Below are 19,238 nucleotides of genomic sequence, written 5' to 3' on the forward strand. Positions count from 1 at the left end.
TACAAGGCTGCCACCTGTCGGAAGTCAATGAAACTATACGAGACGAAGCGGGAATGTTTGAAAATATTCCACAAGAAATTTCCGGTTTTTTCAACCAAAATTGGCCGAGAAAAAAAATGTGTTGCATTACTTATTAAACTGCCCTCGTACTTTACTTGAAAATCACTTAATACTGTATGGTATGAATTATTTACGTTTTCTTCAAATAAATGGTTGCATGTTTCCCGTTCTGTTCTACCCACAGGACAGAATGGGATAATCCAATTGTTTGTAAATTTATTGTAAAACTGTTGTAATTTTTAGGAATATCATCACAAAATTAATGTATACAATTCTTTAATGAACAGTTTAGACCAAGGAATATGAAATCTTCAAGAACCGGTAAGCAATGAGAAAATATTTAATGTTATGAAAAAGCATAATTATTTTAATATTTAACGCTAAGTTACTGTTACTGTTACTTTATTAAATTCCAACACTTGTGCTCTTGGTGTGTTGACAGTGATCGTATCTGAGGAACTATTTTATGTTGATTATACGATATTTTATGAAAATCGTAATGAGTAGTATTTGCGACGAGAAAAAAGGTAGCTGTTGAATGAAAAGACGGAGCCTGAAAGTGTCTACAATTTGCTCCAGTGACGATTTGTAGTTTGTGAACGTTTCTTACGGATTCAATGTTACGATTCCTCTCTTGTACTTACCGAGTGGTAAGGATCTAAGATTTCCATCACAATTGACGTCCATCAGCCCTAATTTTCTGAGGAACTCTAAATAATTTCACGCTTCATTCGCTCTGAGTTTGTGGGGCCTGGTAACTGCTTGGGGCGGTGTACTTTTCGTGACTTAGATAAAATCACATCAATTCGATGGCTCTTCTGGGAAGGTGATGAATGAAGCTATCGCCTTTCACTCTGGTATGGAAAGAGCTAGAGCTCACTGTCTTCGGAAGTGGTCTCTATTGTTATAACTGAAGTTGCAATAGGAGCCATAATTGTACTGCCAATTTAATTTTCTTCTCTTCTGTAACACTGTTATATCTGACATTTTATAAAGAAATCAAGCGAGTCGGTTTCGTTACCTATCTTTCCCCAGTCCTAACTAGCGCTCTGCCTCTAATAACGTCAACTGGTCTTGCGGTTTTCGTAGGAACCGTCCAGGTGTTTGCCTTAAGCGATTTAGTGTTGCAACAGCAAGTCGCATGGGAGTAACAACGCTGCAGGTTAGCCTACCCTCTAGCTACGCAGGTTGCACGTAGGAGCCTAATCTCCAGGCGGAACGATAACGTTGGCAATTCCAACGGCCTACGGCAGAGATCGCAAGTATATCAGAAATTATGTTGCACGGTAGCACTCATGTGGAACAAATAGAACGCAGTTTAATATTACTACGCAAAACGGGGTAGCGCTCCTCGACTTGACGGTAGTTCTGTCGGGGTTCACCTACTGAGGAGCATCGACCTGGTCGTTGAAGAAATCCCAACGCACTCTAACGGCGAGTTCGATGGGATAGCAAATAAGGGAAAGCGCAAGACACCGCCACGCCGGGAAGAAGATAATCATATTCACTAATTTCGACTTAGTCTCTAAGTGGGGAATTGGCACATGCCAGGAATATTTGTACAGGGCAGACAACTAATAAAAACTAAAATAGCCTTGAATAATAAAATCTTGCAGAAAGTTATACATTCTAAATATCTAGGATGCGACATCACCTATAACAATGATATGGACCAAAAATTAAATAAATTGACTTGCATATGTGGAACGATGCAGAATAAAGCCAGGAAAGAATCCCAGACGAAGTATTATAACACAATAGAAGTAGGAGGAGAAGCATATTAGTGCTTAAGGTCCCGTCGACAACGAGGTCGTTAGAGACGGAGCATAAGGAACCATCACGGCATTTGCCTGAAGCGATTTTGGGAAATCACGGAAGACGTAAATCAGGATGGCCGGGCGCGGGTTTGAACCGTCTTCTTCCAAAATGCGAGTCCAGTGTGCTATTGTGGTGTGCGTACTGTAAGACCTTCAGTACACACACCATCAGATTATTTGACTTGTCGCTCTAACGAAGTAGGCGAGTGTCAGCAATGTGTCTCGTGGTCTTATCGTGGCGTGTTTATCTTCTGCCGTTAGGTCAGACGATAGAAATGCCACTTGCACGCTCTGAGTAGCAGATTGACGGTGACCAACTTTAAACAGAATTTGATTAATTTTCAAGCACATTTATTAAAATAATAACAAGCATAAAAATTACTTAACTTGGTTCTGGATGCTATTTACAATTGACAATCAGAAGTTCCTTTGGTATTGGTACGTTAAACTTATTCTCACATATATCTCTGATACTTGACAAAAGTGTCTATACATTTCTCTTCATGACTATTGTGGTGTCACTGCCAGACACCACACTTGCTAGGTGGTAGCTTAAATCGGCCGCGGTCCATTAGTACATGTCGGATCCGCGTGTCGCCACTGTGTGATCGCAGACCGAGCGCCACCACACGGCAGGTCTCGAGAGACGTACGAGAACTCGCCCCAGTTGTACGACGACGTTGCTAGCGACTATACTGAATAAGCCTTTGCTCTCATTTGCCGAGAGACAGTTAGAATAGCCTTCAGCTAAGTTAATGGCTACGACTTAGCAAGGCGCCAATTGTATCAGTGCATGTATCTTACGAGTCTCATTTGTATAGTCAAGAGAGATGTATCACAAGGAGTGATTAAAAGTTAAGAATATTCCAAAGCTACGTATTTTCTTTACAGCAGTCATAACGTATCCTGTTCCAGACTTGACGCCAGTCGGCGTGTGTGTACGCGTGCCTTTCGGCTTCCTTCTCAGTGTGGCGTAGCTCGCTTGTTACGCCACAACAACTATGTACATGAATATGGTAATCTTATTAGGCGCAGACTGAAACTTGACTATAGACTGGTACAGAGAAATGCAGACTGGTACAGACAAATGCAGACTAGTACAGACTGGTGCAGACAAATGCAGACTGACTAATCGGAGGTCTGTACACTCATTATAATACCTCGCGCGTTCATGTATCACTGCGCGAGTGTGATCCACGAGGAGAAAAGGTTCTACATTAGCAGCAATCTCATTGGCTGCGTTACATATTAATACGCGGATCGGCGGAAGCAGAATTTGGTCCGTCTCTATGGCAGTGCCATCTCGTAGTGCGGAGACGGACGAGCGCTCCGCCTGCGCTGTTGTGTTTAGCGGGGCGCGCTCTAGTGGGAATGTTGTGTACGCGCTGACTACGTGGAACTATGTACACAACAGCTATAAAACAGCAGTACCAAACCTGACCTATGGAAGTGAGCCATGAGTGACGACAAGACACTAAGAAAGTAGAATACAGGCTCAAGAAATGAGATTTCTAAGAGAGTTGAAGAATGTACGAAGGAAGATCGTAAAAGAAATCAGGCATAAGGAAAAATTTAGGAATATATAACCTAAACCAAAAAAGTAAAGGAAAATCGGAGAAAATGAAAAAACATGTAGCTGAATGAGCGAAGCAAGTTTCGTGGTAAAGGCTCACAATTATTAATTTAAATACGTGAAGTAAAGAAGACTACACATCGACATTTTCAGTTATTTCAATAATTGTGATATTTATCAGTGGGCATGCCTGATACTGTTTGTTGGGAGTAGCATTCCTGTTCCCACACACATACCAGCAGCACGACGAGGCTATTGTCAAGGTACAGAAATCAAAGCAGCCGATTGGCAATGAAGTTACAAAATTTAGGGACACCGCCTAAAACCAAAATGTATATGGGTGAACGTGGATTTGAAGCCGGTCCCTCCACAAAGTTCAAACGTAATGAGTCTTCCTACTAGCTCGTACAGGGTATCACAAACCTTTAGAGTAATAACTCGTAAATAAGTTCAAGGAACATAAAGTGAGTACTTTGAAATAAGAAAAAGTCAGAAATGAATATGCAGTTTTTTGTACTAATTTTGTCCAAATGGAGACAGTAAAATGAATGGAAATAGCCAGCTGAAGCCATGAAGATGAAACTGTCCTTCGAAATGTATGTTAGCGAACAAAATACGATACTTAAGTGACAGTAGGCAGACTTTATTGTTTTCCGTTTAGTTTTCCTTCACACAAAGAGCTTACGCAGTATAGCAACAATTTAGGTTCATTAGCAACTGCTCGAAGTCTCAATGCACGCACTGCAATGTAACTCACTGTCAGATCATTTGGCATCTTTCCTCCAACATGTTGTGTAACTGCCACTTCCACGGCGCTCTCCGGACTGTATTCTTTGGTGTGTGCATTTGACGTGACAGATTACAGGTGCTTGTCGGCGAATCTTCTTCACACGATACAACTGAATCTCTTAAACTTTGACTTTAGAAATTTTTTTGTGGTGAACCTTTACCGGCTCTCTGTGACTTGAACGGTCAAGTCTCTCTTAAGTTCCTGTCCATAGCAACACGTTTCTCCAGTTAGGATGTCGCCTATTGGCGAAACGTTTCTCTCTAGATTCGTTTGGCTTTCGAACAACTACTTCCCGCTGGACCAGCATGTCTGCAAATTCTTGCAACGAGTGGCTCTATTTTCCATAGTGAGTGGTGAAATGCAAAGAGTGGTTAATTCCACCGTGAACATATCACAAACGATGATGTCTTTTAAGGTGGCACCTCGAAAGCCGATGCGAAAAGGAGTTATTTCTTACGAAACGTAAGAAGTCTGTAAACTCGTGACTCATATGCATTGTTCATTCCAGACATAGTAGCATATAAAAAATTATATTCCGACCATTAATTCCTTAGGTTAAAATTAGTTTTATTTCTAATGCGCCACCTGCAGTTATAATATTTTATTATTCCGCTTTGTCCAACGCGTCCCGGAGTTCCATTTCCATTCTCAAAGACAACATTCACTTTCTTGGGTGTTACAACTGCTTCAGATGACAACATAGTATTAAAACAGCGAAGTTCCAAAGATCTGGATTTTGGGGCTAAAAAAATACAAAACTGGAGCAATAATGGTGAGAAGGGAAATAAATGAAATTAAGGTAAACTCCCTGGCTTTTGCAGACGATTTTTCTATACTTTCAAAAAATCTAACAGAAGCAGTAACTCAAATAAATCATACGGAAAAAATAGGGAATTGTTTTGTCAGGTGAAAAAACAAAAAATTATGACAGAAATGAAAACTGTGCCAAAATACATATAGAAACACAAATGGGTGAAAACAGAGAGACTTAGTAAATTTAAATATCTTAGAGAATCAGCAGAACGTCTTGGAGTCAACAGAATGGGCTAGAAAAATCTTCAGTAGATATAACAGTTAATAAAATAGAGAGAGAATTTGGTTTGACAACAAATACCTACAGCGAGAAATGGATATCTAGAAAAAGAAAACACTGATCATCAGAGGTAAGAACAGAATGTTGATATTGATTTGAATGCTTAATAATGAATAATAAGCCGGGCATGATTGAATGTACATGAAAATCTTTCAGTGGATGCAATAAAAATTAAGGTAGTTGAGAAACGAGAAGTAACAAGGAGATCTATGAAAATCTGGGGGAAACATCAGAAGTAAAGGCAAAGCGAAGATTAAATCTTTATTGACGACATGGTAAAGAAACAAATATACGTGTACTTTTGGAACAAGAAAACAACAATAGCTTGGATTACAGAAAAAAGAAAAAGTCGATAAAGAAACAATATAAAAGAATCGAAAATCACAGAAAGAAAACTTTTCAAGAATAAAATACTATAATTATAAAACATTCAAAGAAGAGAAAATAAGAAATGGGGAACAACATGGACAGGATAAAGGAAAGGACAATATGGGGAGAAAATGAGGGAGTATGGGAAAAATGGAAACAAGAAAGAAAGAAGAGGAGTTGTAGCTGTTACGTTCTCCAAAGTGGTCAATAAGGAAGTAAAACAAAAGTATTGTTATTTCATTTGGTCACGAAGTGTTCATCTTCTGCATCTGTGAAAAACTTCCACATTTGCATTTACATTTCAAATAGGACAGCACTAGCGTATTAGTACAGGCAAAGAGGCAATTACTAGTTAAAAGCATTGTTCGCATATCAAACATGGGCCTTAATTCGTGAAAGGAATTTCTGGTAATGTACGCCTGGAGCGAAGAATTGTATGAAAGTGCATCATGGTCTTTGGGAATACTGGAGAAGAAGAAAAGTGAAGCGTTTAGGATGTGATGCTATAGAAGGACAAAGAAAATTAGATGGATATTGATACGATGAAATATGAGGAGGTTCTCCGCCGAGTCGTCGAGAAAAGTAAATTTAGAAAACACTGACTGAAGAAGTGTCAGGATAGCAGGACATATGTTGAGACATTGAGGAGAAACTTCCATTCTGCTAGAGGGAGGCAAAGAATTAGGGGAAGACAGACATTGGAATACATCCAAGTAATCGAAGACGTTGGGTGTAAGCGACAATCTGAGTTGAGATTGTACAGGACAGGATGTAACGGCGGCCCTGTGTACACGTCTCAAAGCAAAATTCCAGATAAATGCGAGCAGGTCATGCACACCGAGGACTGTGCACAAACCTAATTACGTATATAGATAGATCATCCATCCTGGGAATCGAGGATTTCGACGATTTTTGCCTGTTATCGATATCGATACCGGTATCACACATGTCTCCTCGTTCCTGAAAAAACAGGTCGGACAGTTGGATAACAAATGAAAAACATTTTTTTTTCGTGTGATATAATTATAAATACCAATTTTTGGATTTTTAAACTTACTTGTAGTGTGAAAACTAGCTTCTTGCCAAATCTCATGATCTAGGTCAACAGGAAGAACCCTATAGGTTTTCATTAGAGAGTTTGCGTGTGTCAAAATATGTGCCATAAATGGCCGTATCTTTTGACTGAGTTGGCTTATAAGCTTAAAAAATTTTTGCAACATAAAGGGACCATAGATATTAGTATATGAGAATAGTGGATGAGAGGGAATCGTTGCTTCTTCGGTACCAGAGTGTCGCTATGGCTGTCCAACTTACGGGATTTGGGCTCGAGTTGCTGACTACTCGAGTCTCCACTCAGGCCTGCCACAGCAATCGATTGTCTCGCAGCCTTGCGATGAGAACGGCACCAGCTCCCTCAACGAATGAAACCATCGTTTGTCCTTTTTTTATCGCAACTTGCGCACTTGCCATGGAAAACGATAACTAGCAAATTATGAGAAACTGACATGTATGAGCAAAGTTTTTGCACCTCTTGTACATATGTTACTGACGGCTAGTATCTTGATTTTAACATACAAACCCGATCCTATAGCGTATGCTGCCTTGCGAGACTGGGATCTGAGCCTGGCATGCGAATTAACGACCGATGCTCTGGTACATCGTTCACCCTAAATAAGGTTTTTAGGTCACTGTTCACGCTCATCGCAGCGTACACACTGTAGGACAAAAAAAAGTCCCACCACGAACGACTTATTCGAATGGGACGGAAATCGGTAGACGTGATGAACATGCACAGAGAAACATATTATTACAATTTCACAAAAAACTGGATGATGTATTCAAGAGAAAGAGCTTCACAAACTGAGCAAGTCAATAACGCATCGGTTCACCTCTGACCCTTATGCAAATAATTATTCGGCTTAGCACTGATTGACATAGTTATTGGATGTCCGTCTCAGGGATATTCTGACAATTCTGTCCAACTGGCGGGGGTCAAATCGTCAGAATCCCGAGATGGTTGGAGTGTCCTGCCCATAATGGTCCAAACGTTCTCATTAGGGGGAGACACGGAGGCCTTCCTGGCCAAGATAGGGTTTGGCAAGCACGAAAACAAGTAGTAAAATCTCTCGCCGTGTGTAGGCGGGTATTATCTGTTGAAATGTAAGCTCAAGATGGCTTGCCATGAAGGGCAACAAAACGGTGCGTAGAACATCGTTGACGTACCGCTGTGCTGTAAGGGTGACGCGGATGACAACCAAAGTGGTCCTGCTCTGAAATGAAATGGAACCACAGACCCTCTGGATATCGAGCCTTGTGGGAGGTGAGAGGCAGTTTGGTATCCCACCGCTGGTATCCCAGACACGCTGGTCATGAGGTCTCATTTCGAAGCTGAAGAAAATTTTACTTCCGTCACTGAGTTCCTAGGCAGAATGTGCACACCATGCAAACGGGCTTGTTGGCGTACACAGGTAAGCTGCACTTCGGGTCGATGATAATCATGAATCCGGGACTCTAAGGGTCTGTCTGATGATTGGTGTTTCCTCACGTTCTGTTGTCTCTCTAGGACGACCGTTACCTTCTTGACGCTGTGTCCGGTTATGGTTTACTCGTTCCTGCCAACATCGTCGAATTGTGGCATCACTCCTATTCAAATGTCGAATGATTCGCCGACTACTCCAACTGGCTTCTTTGAGCCCATCTATACTTCCCTCCTCAGATGCTGGTGTCTGCGTATATTGTTCACCGGCCTATCTGCTTTGATGTTTTGGTTTGTGGGGCGCTCAACTGCGGGGTAACCAGCGCCCGAGGGCCTGTCTGCGAGGCATAGTTACTGTCCAACTGAGTACACGGAACGAAATTCGCATAGAGCTTACGCCCTTGTATCGACATCTCCCTTATTTTCTATCATTGTCAGCTGCACGGTGAAACTGCAGTGAAGCGTCACACATTCATCCATTGGCCGCCAAAGTTTACAATTTTTTGCATTTTCCGTCGATACTTGTATGAATATCAATTTATGACCAACTTTCATAGCTCCTTCGCGATGTGTCTTTTTTTGGTTCAAAAATGTTCAAATGGCTCTGAGTACTATGGGACTTCACTTCTGAGGTCATCAGTCCCCTAGAACTTAGAACTACTTAAACCTAACTAACCTAAGGACATCACACACATCCATGCACGAGGCAGGATTCGAACCTGCGACCGTAGTGGTCGCGCGGTTCCAGACTGTAGCGCCTAGAACTGCTCGGCCACTGTCTTTTTTTTTGTCTGAGAATGTATTTCATTGGCTCCAATATCTTTCTCAGAAAAATCGATACACTAAGATCTAAGTTTACACGAATCGCAGACACTTGGCGCCATGATTTCTCTCCCTGAGGTTAACTGACGTCTGTGTGGACAGAAAGGGCGTCCGTTGACAGAAATTAAATGTAGATAAACCAGTAATACCGGCCCCCCATCCAACAACTCTTTAGAGAATCGAGCTCCGTCCTGTAAACCGTCTGTTTCACGCATCTCAGTGTTAACAACGAAAATACAGTAAGCGATAAACTTTCTTCCTTTCATTGTTTTGTCGGGATTGTTAGTGAGAAAAAGATTCGGAAAGGTTTGAACTTATGTGTAGGGTTTGTTCGAAGTTGTTAAGTGGTCTTATACCCGAATACTGGGTGAAGTACACAGTGTGCCTCAAGACATACTTTATAACTTTAACGCTTGATTTATTTAAACATTTATCGTAAGGTTATACGTCTTAATGAGCAGTTTAAAACAACGTTTTGAATTTTTAAATTCAATCAATAATTACTTGAAGTACTGAAAACCAAATTTCTGTCGCCCCTGGGAGGCAACGCGCAATTGAAACTGATGGCCCGATGAAAGTTTAGTAATACACAGAATGAGGCACCTAAACCGGGTCAGCCCAAAATATATCCGTGATGAACGAATATATAGAGGTGTAGTTTTCGCCTAATTATAGCGGACAATATGGTAAATTTCCTGACGTTCGCAAGTTCGTACCAATTACGCAGGTTGAATGTGCACAAACAAGTGTCGGTGTTGAACTTTTCAAAATACGGTAATGGCAAATGATTCGCACTAGAATCCTACAACAAGCACCACTGACGTTCAAATGTACCTCACTTTTACTCTGTTAATGTCAATAGGCACTGTGCCAATTAGGAAAGCGTATGCCTGCACTACAATGTGTTTATTGGCTAACAGTACGAGATCCTGAGTAACATTCCAGTTCTTGAAAACCGCACACCAATAGCACTTTCCATTTCCGCAATATTTGCGGTACAGGTTTAGGTGTTTTACCCCGTACGCGATAAAAATCACTTGCGAACGTGAGGAAATTCGCAATATCGTCCGCTAAAACTTGGCGAAAACCACACCTCAATATACTTATTCATCCTGGATACATCTAGGGTTGCCTGTCTTAGCTGCCACACCATTTAGATAGCACTTTCTCCAAGGCTGAGGATTGCTTAGTTGCCCATCGCAAAAAATATCCTTCGTCCTCTTTTCCACTGTCGCCAAAACCCGTAGACTGTGCAGTTGTTGAGTGACACAAATTACCACTTAGTCACTTCGTCACCTGTAGGTACCATAGCGTGCACCCACCGTTTTCTGCGTGTAGTAAGTTCATGCCACGTGTCGTAAACGTGGACAACTAACCTGGAAGCTGTGCAGAACGGCGACGTTGGCCTCGACGAGCGCCTTGTCCTTCCACAGCGTCACCGGAGTCCGGGTATCAAGGCCCATCTTCACCGCGAATGTCTGAAACAAACGTGGTCTTTGTCAGAAACGCTGCAAAATATAACGGCTACCAAGCCAGGCGGACTTGACACAAATACCTGAGAAAATTAAGTTGTGCTCTACATCACGTGCCAAAAATTCTCTAAACTTCGATCAGGCGCTCGTTATGGTATTTATGAGTGAAAGTTTCGGGACTAGTACACCGGGTGGACAAATACGTCGTCTTACGTTGCAAGAGGTGTTTGGCAGCTCATACAGAGGCAGCTCTAAAACACACCGTCTAAAACACAAATCCGTGTTTCTATCCTGTTCATAAGTGTTTGGTAAACAACCTGTTTCGTGGACAAACTCTGTATGGGGTTTGTAGAAGTACCATAACAGAATGCTACTGTGGGGATTTATTTGTTTATTGGTAGTGTTACTGCAGCGAGCACAGTCGCATATTTTTTCGAGGCTTCAAGTTTCCACTCTCGTAGAACCTAAGATTTTTTGTGACACTTACCGATATTTTCACCTCATACTTATGAAGAATGCCAAATTAGACGGTGGTTCGTGAGAATATAGCACCTCCAATCTGTTCACGTGTGGAAGAACGCGCCGACTTGATGAGTACCTTACGGTGTCGCTAGTTGCATATTTGTACGAGTTTATATTCAGATTGCCCTGTACTGGGCAATTATCTTTGGGTGTTTAGCAATGGACTGGAGTTGTGTACAACCTATAAATCTTTCATTCGTATACTGATACGTTACCGAAGGGTTTTCAGATCGCAGAAGAAGTTAAAGGAAGAAGTGAAGAGGTGTTGGTGAGAAGATGCAAAGCAGGAGGTTCACGCGATTACACTCACTCAAATTCTGCACCGTGAAAAACCTAAAGAAAAGAGGTGGCGAGTAGTTCTGTCGGAATATTAAGACGAGAGCAAGAAGGCAGCTACGCATTCAGACCTGTCCCACTGGAGCGTAAAGACTCGTAGCAATTTATTGGAGCTGAGGTACAAACCGACAGTCCCCTGCAGTCGTGGCGACGACGTCATCTGACGATCGTCGAAAGAGGAACCGGGATTTGGCGGCGAGATTAATCTGGGAGACTTGTGAATGGAGCCACGGAGCAGTAGTTTCCCCGCACCGCGTTTTGATTCGGGTTTCTTGCGAAAGACTCTCAACCAAACCAAGACAATTCCGAGCTTATTTCATACTAACGATTATAAATTGCTGTATTCAGTAATTTCTAGCAAATATACTATGGCATCGTTACTAATACTTGCGTTCGAGTACCCTCGAATCACCAGCTCTCAAGTCAGTGTGCTGTTACATCGTCCTTACTTTGCCCGAAAGTATTTGTCTGTTCTCACACATATTTGTGGTGCATACTGAAAAACTGGGTGAGAACTGTCTCCTTTGCACATTGTATTTTCTCAAACGTGTCGTGTGGGTAACTGTGATGGGCGATCGTGTTTTGTTTTTCCCTGTTTAGGCGTCCTATGGATAGCAAGAAGAACTGTTCTGATTTAATTTCAGGATTTTAAATATTGTTTCATTAAATTAGAGTTGTCGCTTCAGGTCTCCTGTCAAAGTTGCTACAGTTTTCTATTCTGGTTTGCTCAAAAAAAATTTGTTTCTAAAAGCTTCTTTCTCCACCTCTCTCACACAATTTCTCATGTCTTTCGCGCATGTGCAACTGGGATGTCTTTTTTTATTCCGCTTGACAAGTTTGAAAATTTTCTTGCATTCATCCGAATGAGTTGTCCGTAAAGTACAGGCCTTCTCTCCTTTTTCTCATCTGCTCCTTTCTGTTGTTCATTTTTATTATACAGATCTCCATTGCTTCTCTTGCTTTATTTACCGTTGTGTTTCAGTTACCCCTACGTTTGCCTCAGGATGTTCCACTCTCTCACTTTTCCATGTCTTTTATTTCTCCTGTCAGCAAGTGCCAGCCTGGGCTGCGTGTGCGCAACCTGACTGGAGATGAGCCAGCACCTATCGAGACCCTTACAAGAAAAATTTCTGTGATGAACATTTTGGTCAGCTACCATAATTAGAACTGGATCGCACTTTCGTGTTTGTTACACAACTGTGGGATATCTGTGCGTACACACTCTCCCCTACTTCTCATTAACTCGCTCGTGATCTTACATGAAACAAAGAAATTTTCAGCAGCTCCTTTTATATATCAACCGAAGACATAAAGTAAGTGTATCAGTGCACGGTAATTTTTAACAGTATATCATCTTCAGGTTTTAATCTAGACCTCCCCGTGTCACATATATACCGCGTGCTCCTCCTATGACTAGTCAGGTTTATTTTCTCTTACGTTTCGGCAGTTATTTTGCAATTTCGATTTTGCAGTGTGTATCAGGAGTCAGCTCGAAAAATCACTGCTCATCATGTGTTTCGGCGATGCCCAGTGTCGGCGGTATGCGTCGGCTTGTTTCCCATAACAAGCAAAATGATTTGGTGTGTTCTTTGAAAAAAACAGACGCCTCATATTTATGATACTGCGACCGTCTATACACAAGGTGAAAGTGAATTATCGATCTCAGCCGCATGGGGGCATTGAAATAATTCAATGGCGAGAAGTGGAAATTTGTGCCTGACCGGAACTCGAACCTGGGTTTCCCACGTTACGCGAGCGGTCGTCTTGAGCGCCTCGTCTATCCTAGCACGACTCCCATTGGACCAGATTCTCAACTTATTGCAGACGCCTTCCGTAGTGCACCCCTCCAACATTCTCATTTCTCGCCTCATTTTAGCTGGATTCCCGAAAGAAGCCAGATTTTGGGTACATCCATCTCGAAGATTTACCATCAATCCAGCTAATATGCGGCGATCAATGGGGATGGTGGACAGGGCGGGGGGCCGGGGGGCACTACGAAAGTGAAGTGGGTTGGATGGGTGTCGTGCTCGGACAGCCTAGGCAGGCTGGGTTCGAGTCCCGATCTGGCACAAATTTTCGCTTGTCGCCATTGAATTATTCCATGCGGCTGAGTCGGCAATTAACTTTCAGCTTGTGAAAATGATCTTTAAAAGTGAGATTTTACGTGCGCATTCGATGGAGCGGTCCCTACTTAGCCCAAAGCAATAGTTGTTTTATCGATATATAAAACACGAAGAATAACTAGTACTTCAACAGCGACTGAGTAGCGCTGCTGCATGGCAATAGCTGATGTACTGGTGTTTTACTGTCTCTTTTAACTCACATCGATAAAACGAATATCGCAGTAGACTGATTTTGGATCACTCAATCGAATGATCACGTAAAATTCAACTTTTAAAAGTCATTTTCTTTGTAACAGGAAACAATCGACTTTTTCCGTCGATACTATGCGTCGCTTGAAAGACGTCATCAGCAATATCTCTCTGTGACGACTCCAGCGACACAATGCAAAACTTAATTTGCAAATATCTGCCGAAATGAGCCTGACGACTCATATATTATAAATTTAAACCTAAGCCATCTTGATACGGTGGAATCTAAACTGAAAGTAAGATCGTTGTAAACTCCTATATATACTTTACATATTCAGCTAATAAATGAGGTAAAACTGTTCCTCAAAATGAAAATGTCTGACTGTCGTCTAGACAAAACATGTAAGATTGTGAACTGTATGTCCCACGGTTTGATTTGATACTACTAAAACTTCCTCGAAATTCATATTCTTCGACTGAGAGCTAATATGAACAGAAAAAAATTCCTCAACACTCAAAAAATTGTGATCTGTGTTGGCAAACTTTCCATAATTACTTTAAAGTCAGTACCACCATTAGACTTTTTTTTTTATTTGCAGTGTTATGTTTACACGATCATGATTTCGGCTTCAAAGTGCCATTATCAAGTGTTATAAGTGTTATACAGTGCCTAAGATGGCATACTGTCGTATTATCTTAGGCACTGTATAGCACTTAGAACACTTGATAATGGCACTTTGAAACTGAAATCATGATCGTGTAAATGGAACACTGCAAATGAAAAAAACAGTCTAAAGGCGGTACTGACTTTAAAGAAATATATTATGACTGTGGCCACACATTATGAAAAATTTCCATAATTACGTCACTTTAGTTACAGTGGACACGCTACTCCGAATCCATAGACGGTTGTAGACCAAAAATTACACGAACGCCAAAACGAGGTTACTAGTAATATTGGAATATCAATTATTTTTTATTCCACCGCAATGAGAACTTTCATACCAACAACTCCAACATTCACAGACTAAAGATATTTTGGGAGAAGGAAGCTTGCTTGCTTTTCATCTGACGACTACAGTTACGACAGTGCTTTGCATATTTGAGAATAATTTAGTTTTACGTAGGTTTATGACGACTTGAAGTCCATGAATAAAAGGAAGCTAGCAAATCTCTCACACACTTGTGATGTTACGTTCTCTTCTTCAAGTGCTACACTATTTTACACCGATATTAAAACTCACTGGAAACTGATGTCGTAATAACCACTTAAACAGTTCGACGATATGTTGTATACGGTATAAAAATTAACCGTTCGCTGTTTTACTCGTGGTATAAAACATTATGGCTGTTTTCGTCATTGTGGTGCTTGCCGAGACAGTATATTTTACGCGCAAGGGTAATTAAAAGATCCTACCTCTAACTTATCGCGATACTGAAAAAAGCTCCATAAAAATAAGCACGCGCTAAAGATTTTCCACCTCATTCATATTTCACGGCCTGCCATTCTTGAGCACGGCGTAAATTTTACTTTATCGTTGAGCCAGTGGTCGGAAGCGGTATTTTATCTTAGCAGAAGCGAGGGATCGGGAAGAAAGGGGCGTTTTACAGCGGGAAAGTGTCGGTGATACATGGCTGTGACGCGCTCCGCCACTAAATATCCGCTAACACTGTGTCACCGATACATTACATATATCTTCACTGATTGAACAGTACTCCTTCGGGAAAGTACCCGCATCGCCTTTTGATAAACCTCTTAACATTTCCCGGGTGGTCGAAACAGGCCGAAGCAGACACATTGAAAGAGATATGCCGGAATCCCTTTAACAGATTCCTCAATGTGCTGTGAGCTGTCAGAAAACAAAAAAAAAAAAAGAATACCGAAATGACAATGTCGGTGGAAAGGACCATATTATGTAGCATCCCAGGCCCTCAAATTTTTCAACTATCCTTCGAAATTATTGTACATTCCTTGAAACAAACGACGCATGCCAAGAGCAAATTACCTGACGGTGCCTTTGAAAAATATGGTGCATGACAGTCCGTGGTTGTATCAAGAAGACTGAAACGAAAAGTTACGTATTATTGAACAAGTTATAAGCCGACCTCCGGATAAATGTGGGAACATGTTAGGCATTACTGGCCCTATTACATATCTTAGAAGATTGCAAGAAGAAAGGCAAAGCTGCGTTTACAGTATTTCTAGATTAAGAGAAATATTACGGCAACGTTGATTGGACTACTGTCTTTGAAATTTTGAAGGTAACAGGGATAAAATACGGGGAAAGAAAGGTAATTGATAACTGGTAAACAAACCAGAAAACAGTTACAAGAATCGTTGAATATGAAAGGGAACCAGCTGTAAAAAAGGGAGTGAGACAGGTTTGTAGCATGTCCCCAATGTTATTTGGTGTGTACATTGAGCAAGCACTAGAGGAAACCAAGGAGAAATTTGGAAAAGGAATTAATGTTCAGGGAGAGGAAAAATGAACTTTGCGGTTTCCACATTACATTGTAGTTCTGTCAGAGACGGTAAAGCATTCTGATGAGCAGCTGAGTGTGACGGATAGTGCCTTAAAAGAATTATAAGATGAATATCAATAAAAGTAAAACAATGTAGTCTAATAAAATCAGGCGATACTGAAGGAATTACGTTAGTCAATGAAACATTAAGAGCTGCAGACGACCTTCGCTATTTGGGGAGAAAAATAAGTGAAGTTGAGAGGACATAAAATGCAGGCCGGCAGTAGCAACAGAAGAATTTCTGAAAAAGAAGGGATTTATTAACATCGAATATGAAGTATTACGAAGTCATTTCTGAAGGTATTTGTACGAAGTTTAGCTTTGTACAGAAGTAAAATGTGAACGATAATCAGTTCAGACAGCAAATGAAAAGAAGGTTTTGAAATTTGGTGCCGGAAGAGAATTCAGAATGTTAGATGGATAGATCGAATAACTAAATAGGTGGTACTTAACTGAATTCGTGATGACAGATTTTGTGGTGCAACATTAGTAAAAAAAAAAAAAAAAAAAAAAAAAAGGTCTGTTGGCTGGTCACATCGTGAGGCATCAATTTGGTAATGAAGCCAAGAGTGGGGGATAAAAATGTAGAGGGAAGCGTAGGTATAAATAAAGTAGGCTAAGCAGTTGAGTTGAATGTCGGTTGCAGTAGTTATTCAGACATGAAGAGACTTGGCAGTATACACATGCACTGAGAGCAGCAGGAAACCGATCTGCGGACTGACGACCACAGCAACAACGAAAACAATGAAAGTAATAAAGAAATTCGACATTAAAAATTCTTTACAAATTCCCATCACAATATTACAAGGTCTAAATTTATATGTACTGTGCGCTATGTAACATAATTCTACAAATATCATTCAGTTGTCAATTAGAAACAATGATAACTTCACGGATCCTTAATTACTTCCTTCTACTTCAAACTATTTTTTCTCAGGCAAATATTTGCAAGCAATGCTAATTTTTAAAAAATGACATTTTGAGAAATATGACAAGATGTTTTGATCGTCGTATTACGCAGGGATTCGAACGATTATTCAAGTTGGTGTATAGAATCTATGAGACTGGTGACATACCATCAGACTTTTAGAATAACATCATCCACACATAATCGAAGATAGCAACGGCTAATAAGAGCTAGAAATATCGCACAATCAGCTTAACAGCTCATGCTGACAAGAATAATATACAGAAGAAAGAAAAAGGAAATTGACGATCTGCTGGATCACGATTATTTGCCTTTAGAAAGGTGAAGGCATAAGAGAGGCTGTCCTGACCTTGCACTTGATAATGAAAACAAGACTGAAAAAAAAATCAAGACACATTCATTGGATTTGTCAACGTGGAGAGGGCGCTCGACAATGTAAAATGATGGAAGATGTTCGAAATTATGAGACAAATAGAGAAAAAAGTGTAATATACAATACGTGCAGGAACCAAGAGGTAATAATTACACTGGAAGACCAAGAACGAAGTTCTCGAATTATGTAACGGGAGTAGGATTCGTTTTGAATAGGAAATTAGGACAGGGAGTGAGTTACAGTTCAGTGATAGGGTTGTTCTCATCCGAGTCGACAGCAAACCAGTACCGATAACGATAGTTCAGATACACATGCGCACGTCACAGGCCGAAGATGAAGAGAGAAGGAAAGTATATGAGGTTATTCAAAGCGTAATACAGTACGTAAAGGCAGATGAAAATTTACTAGTCACAGGAACTGGAACACGATTGTAGGGGAAGAAGAAAGGGTTACAGTTGAATACGGGTTTGGAACTGGCAATGAAAGAGGAGAAAGACTAACTGAATTCTGCAATAAATTTCATCTGGTAATAGCGTATACTCTCTTCAAGAATCAGAGGAGGAGGAGTATATTTGGAAGAGGCCGGGAGATATGGGAAGATTTCCGTTAGCATGGTCAGGCAGAGATTCCGCAGTCAGTTACTGGATTGTAAGGCACACCTAGGAGACTCAGATCACAATTTAGTAGAAATGAAGAATGCGCTGAGGTTTAAGAGACTAGCCATGAAAAATCAATGTCCAAGGAAGTGGCACACCGAAGTGCTAAGGAATGAGGAGATACGGTTGAAATACGCTGAGGCTATAGATACTGCGATAGGAATAGCTTAGTAGGCAGTTCAGTTGGTGAGGAACGGACGTCTCAAAAAAGGCAGTCAAAGAAGTCGGAAAGAAAAATATGGTAACTGTGAAGAAACTGTGGGTCACAGAAGAAATACTTTAGCTGATCGATGAAGAACGGAAGTACAAAAACGTTCGGGAAAATTGAAGAATACGGAAATGCAAGTCAGTTAGGGATGCAATAAATACGAAGTGGAGAGAAGCTAAGTCGAAATGGCTGCAGGAGAAATGTGAGTCGAAAAAGAAATGATGGTCGGAAGGACTGACTCAGCATACAGGGAAGTCAAAACACCTTCGCTGGAAGTAAAAGCAAGGGCGGTAACTTAAATACTGCAAAGGGAATAGCACTGTAAAATACAGAGGAGAGAGCGGATACGTGGAAAGAATACACTGAACGCCTCGATGAGGATAAGACTTGTCTGATGTCATGATAGGAGAAAATACAGGAGTAGAGAGAGAAGAGACGGAGGATCCAGTATTAGAATCAGAATTTTAAAGTGCTTTGGGAGACTTACGATCAAATAAGGATGAAGGGATACGTAACATTCCATTAAAATTTCTAAAATCATTGGGGAAGTGGCAACAAAACGACTAGTCACGTTAGTATGTAGAATGTATGAGTCTGACGACATGACCATATGACTTGTGGAAAAATATCATCCACACAATCCCTGAGACAGCAAGAGCCGACAAGTGCGAGAATTCTCGGACCATGAGCTTAACAGCTCATGCATCCAAGAAAACAATAATACATAGAAGAAAGGAAAAGAAAACTGATGATGTGTTAGATGACTATCAGTTTTGCTTTAGGAAAGGTAAAGGCACCAGCGAGGCAATTCTGACGTTGCGCTTGATAATGGGAACGAGAATGAAGAAATATCAAGACACTTCCAAAGGGTTTGTCAACCTGGATAAAGCGTTCGATAATGAAAATTG

At 40.9% G+C, this 19,238-nt stretch overlaps 1 protein-coding gene across 1 annotated transcript in view; it reads right to left on the minus strand.

Annotated features, from left to right (window-relative positions):
* Window positions 1-19,238, minus strand: part of LOC126198198 (nitric oxide synthase, salivary gland) — a 730,749-nt gene that overhangs the window by 169,075 nt on the left and 542,436 nt on the right. The window contains exon 8 of the mRNA XM_049934702.1: window positions 10,377-10,478. Within this exon, the coding sequence (XP_049790659.1) occupies window positions 10,377-10,478 (102 nt within the window). The remainder of the gene's footprint in view (window positions 1-10,376; window positions 10,479-19,238) is intronic.

This window comes from Schistocerca nitens, chromosome 1, assembly GCF_023898315.1.
Source record: "Schistocerca nitens isolate TAMUIC-IGC-003100 chromosome 1, iqSchNite1.1, whole genome shotgun sequence".
In the NCBI taxonomy this organism is placed as follows: Eukaryota; Metazoa; Arthropoda; class Insecta; order Orthoptera; family Acrididae; genus Schistocerca; species Schistocerca nitens.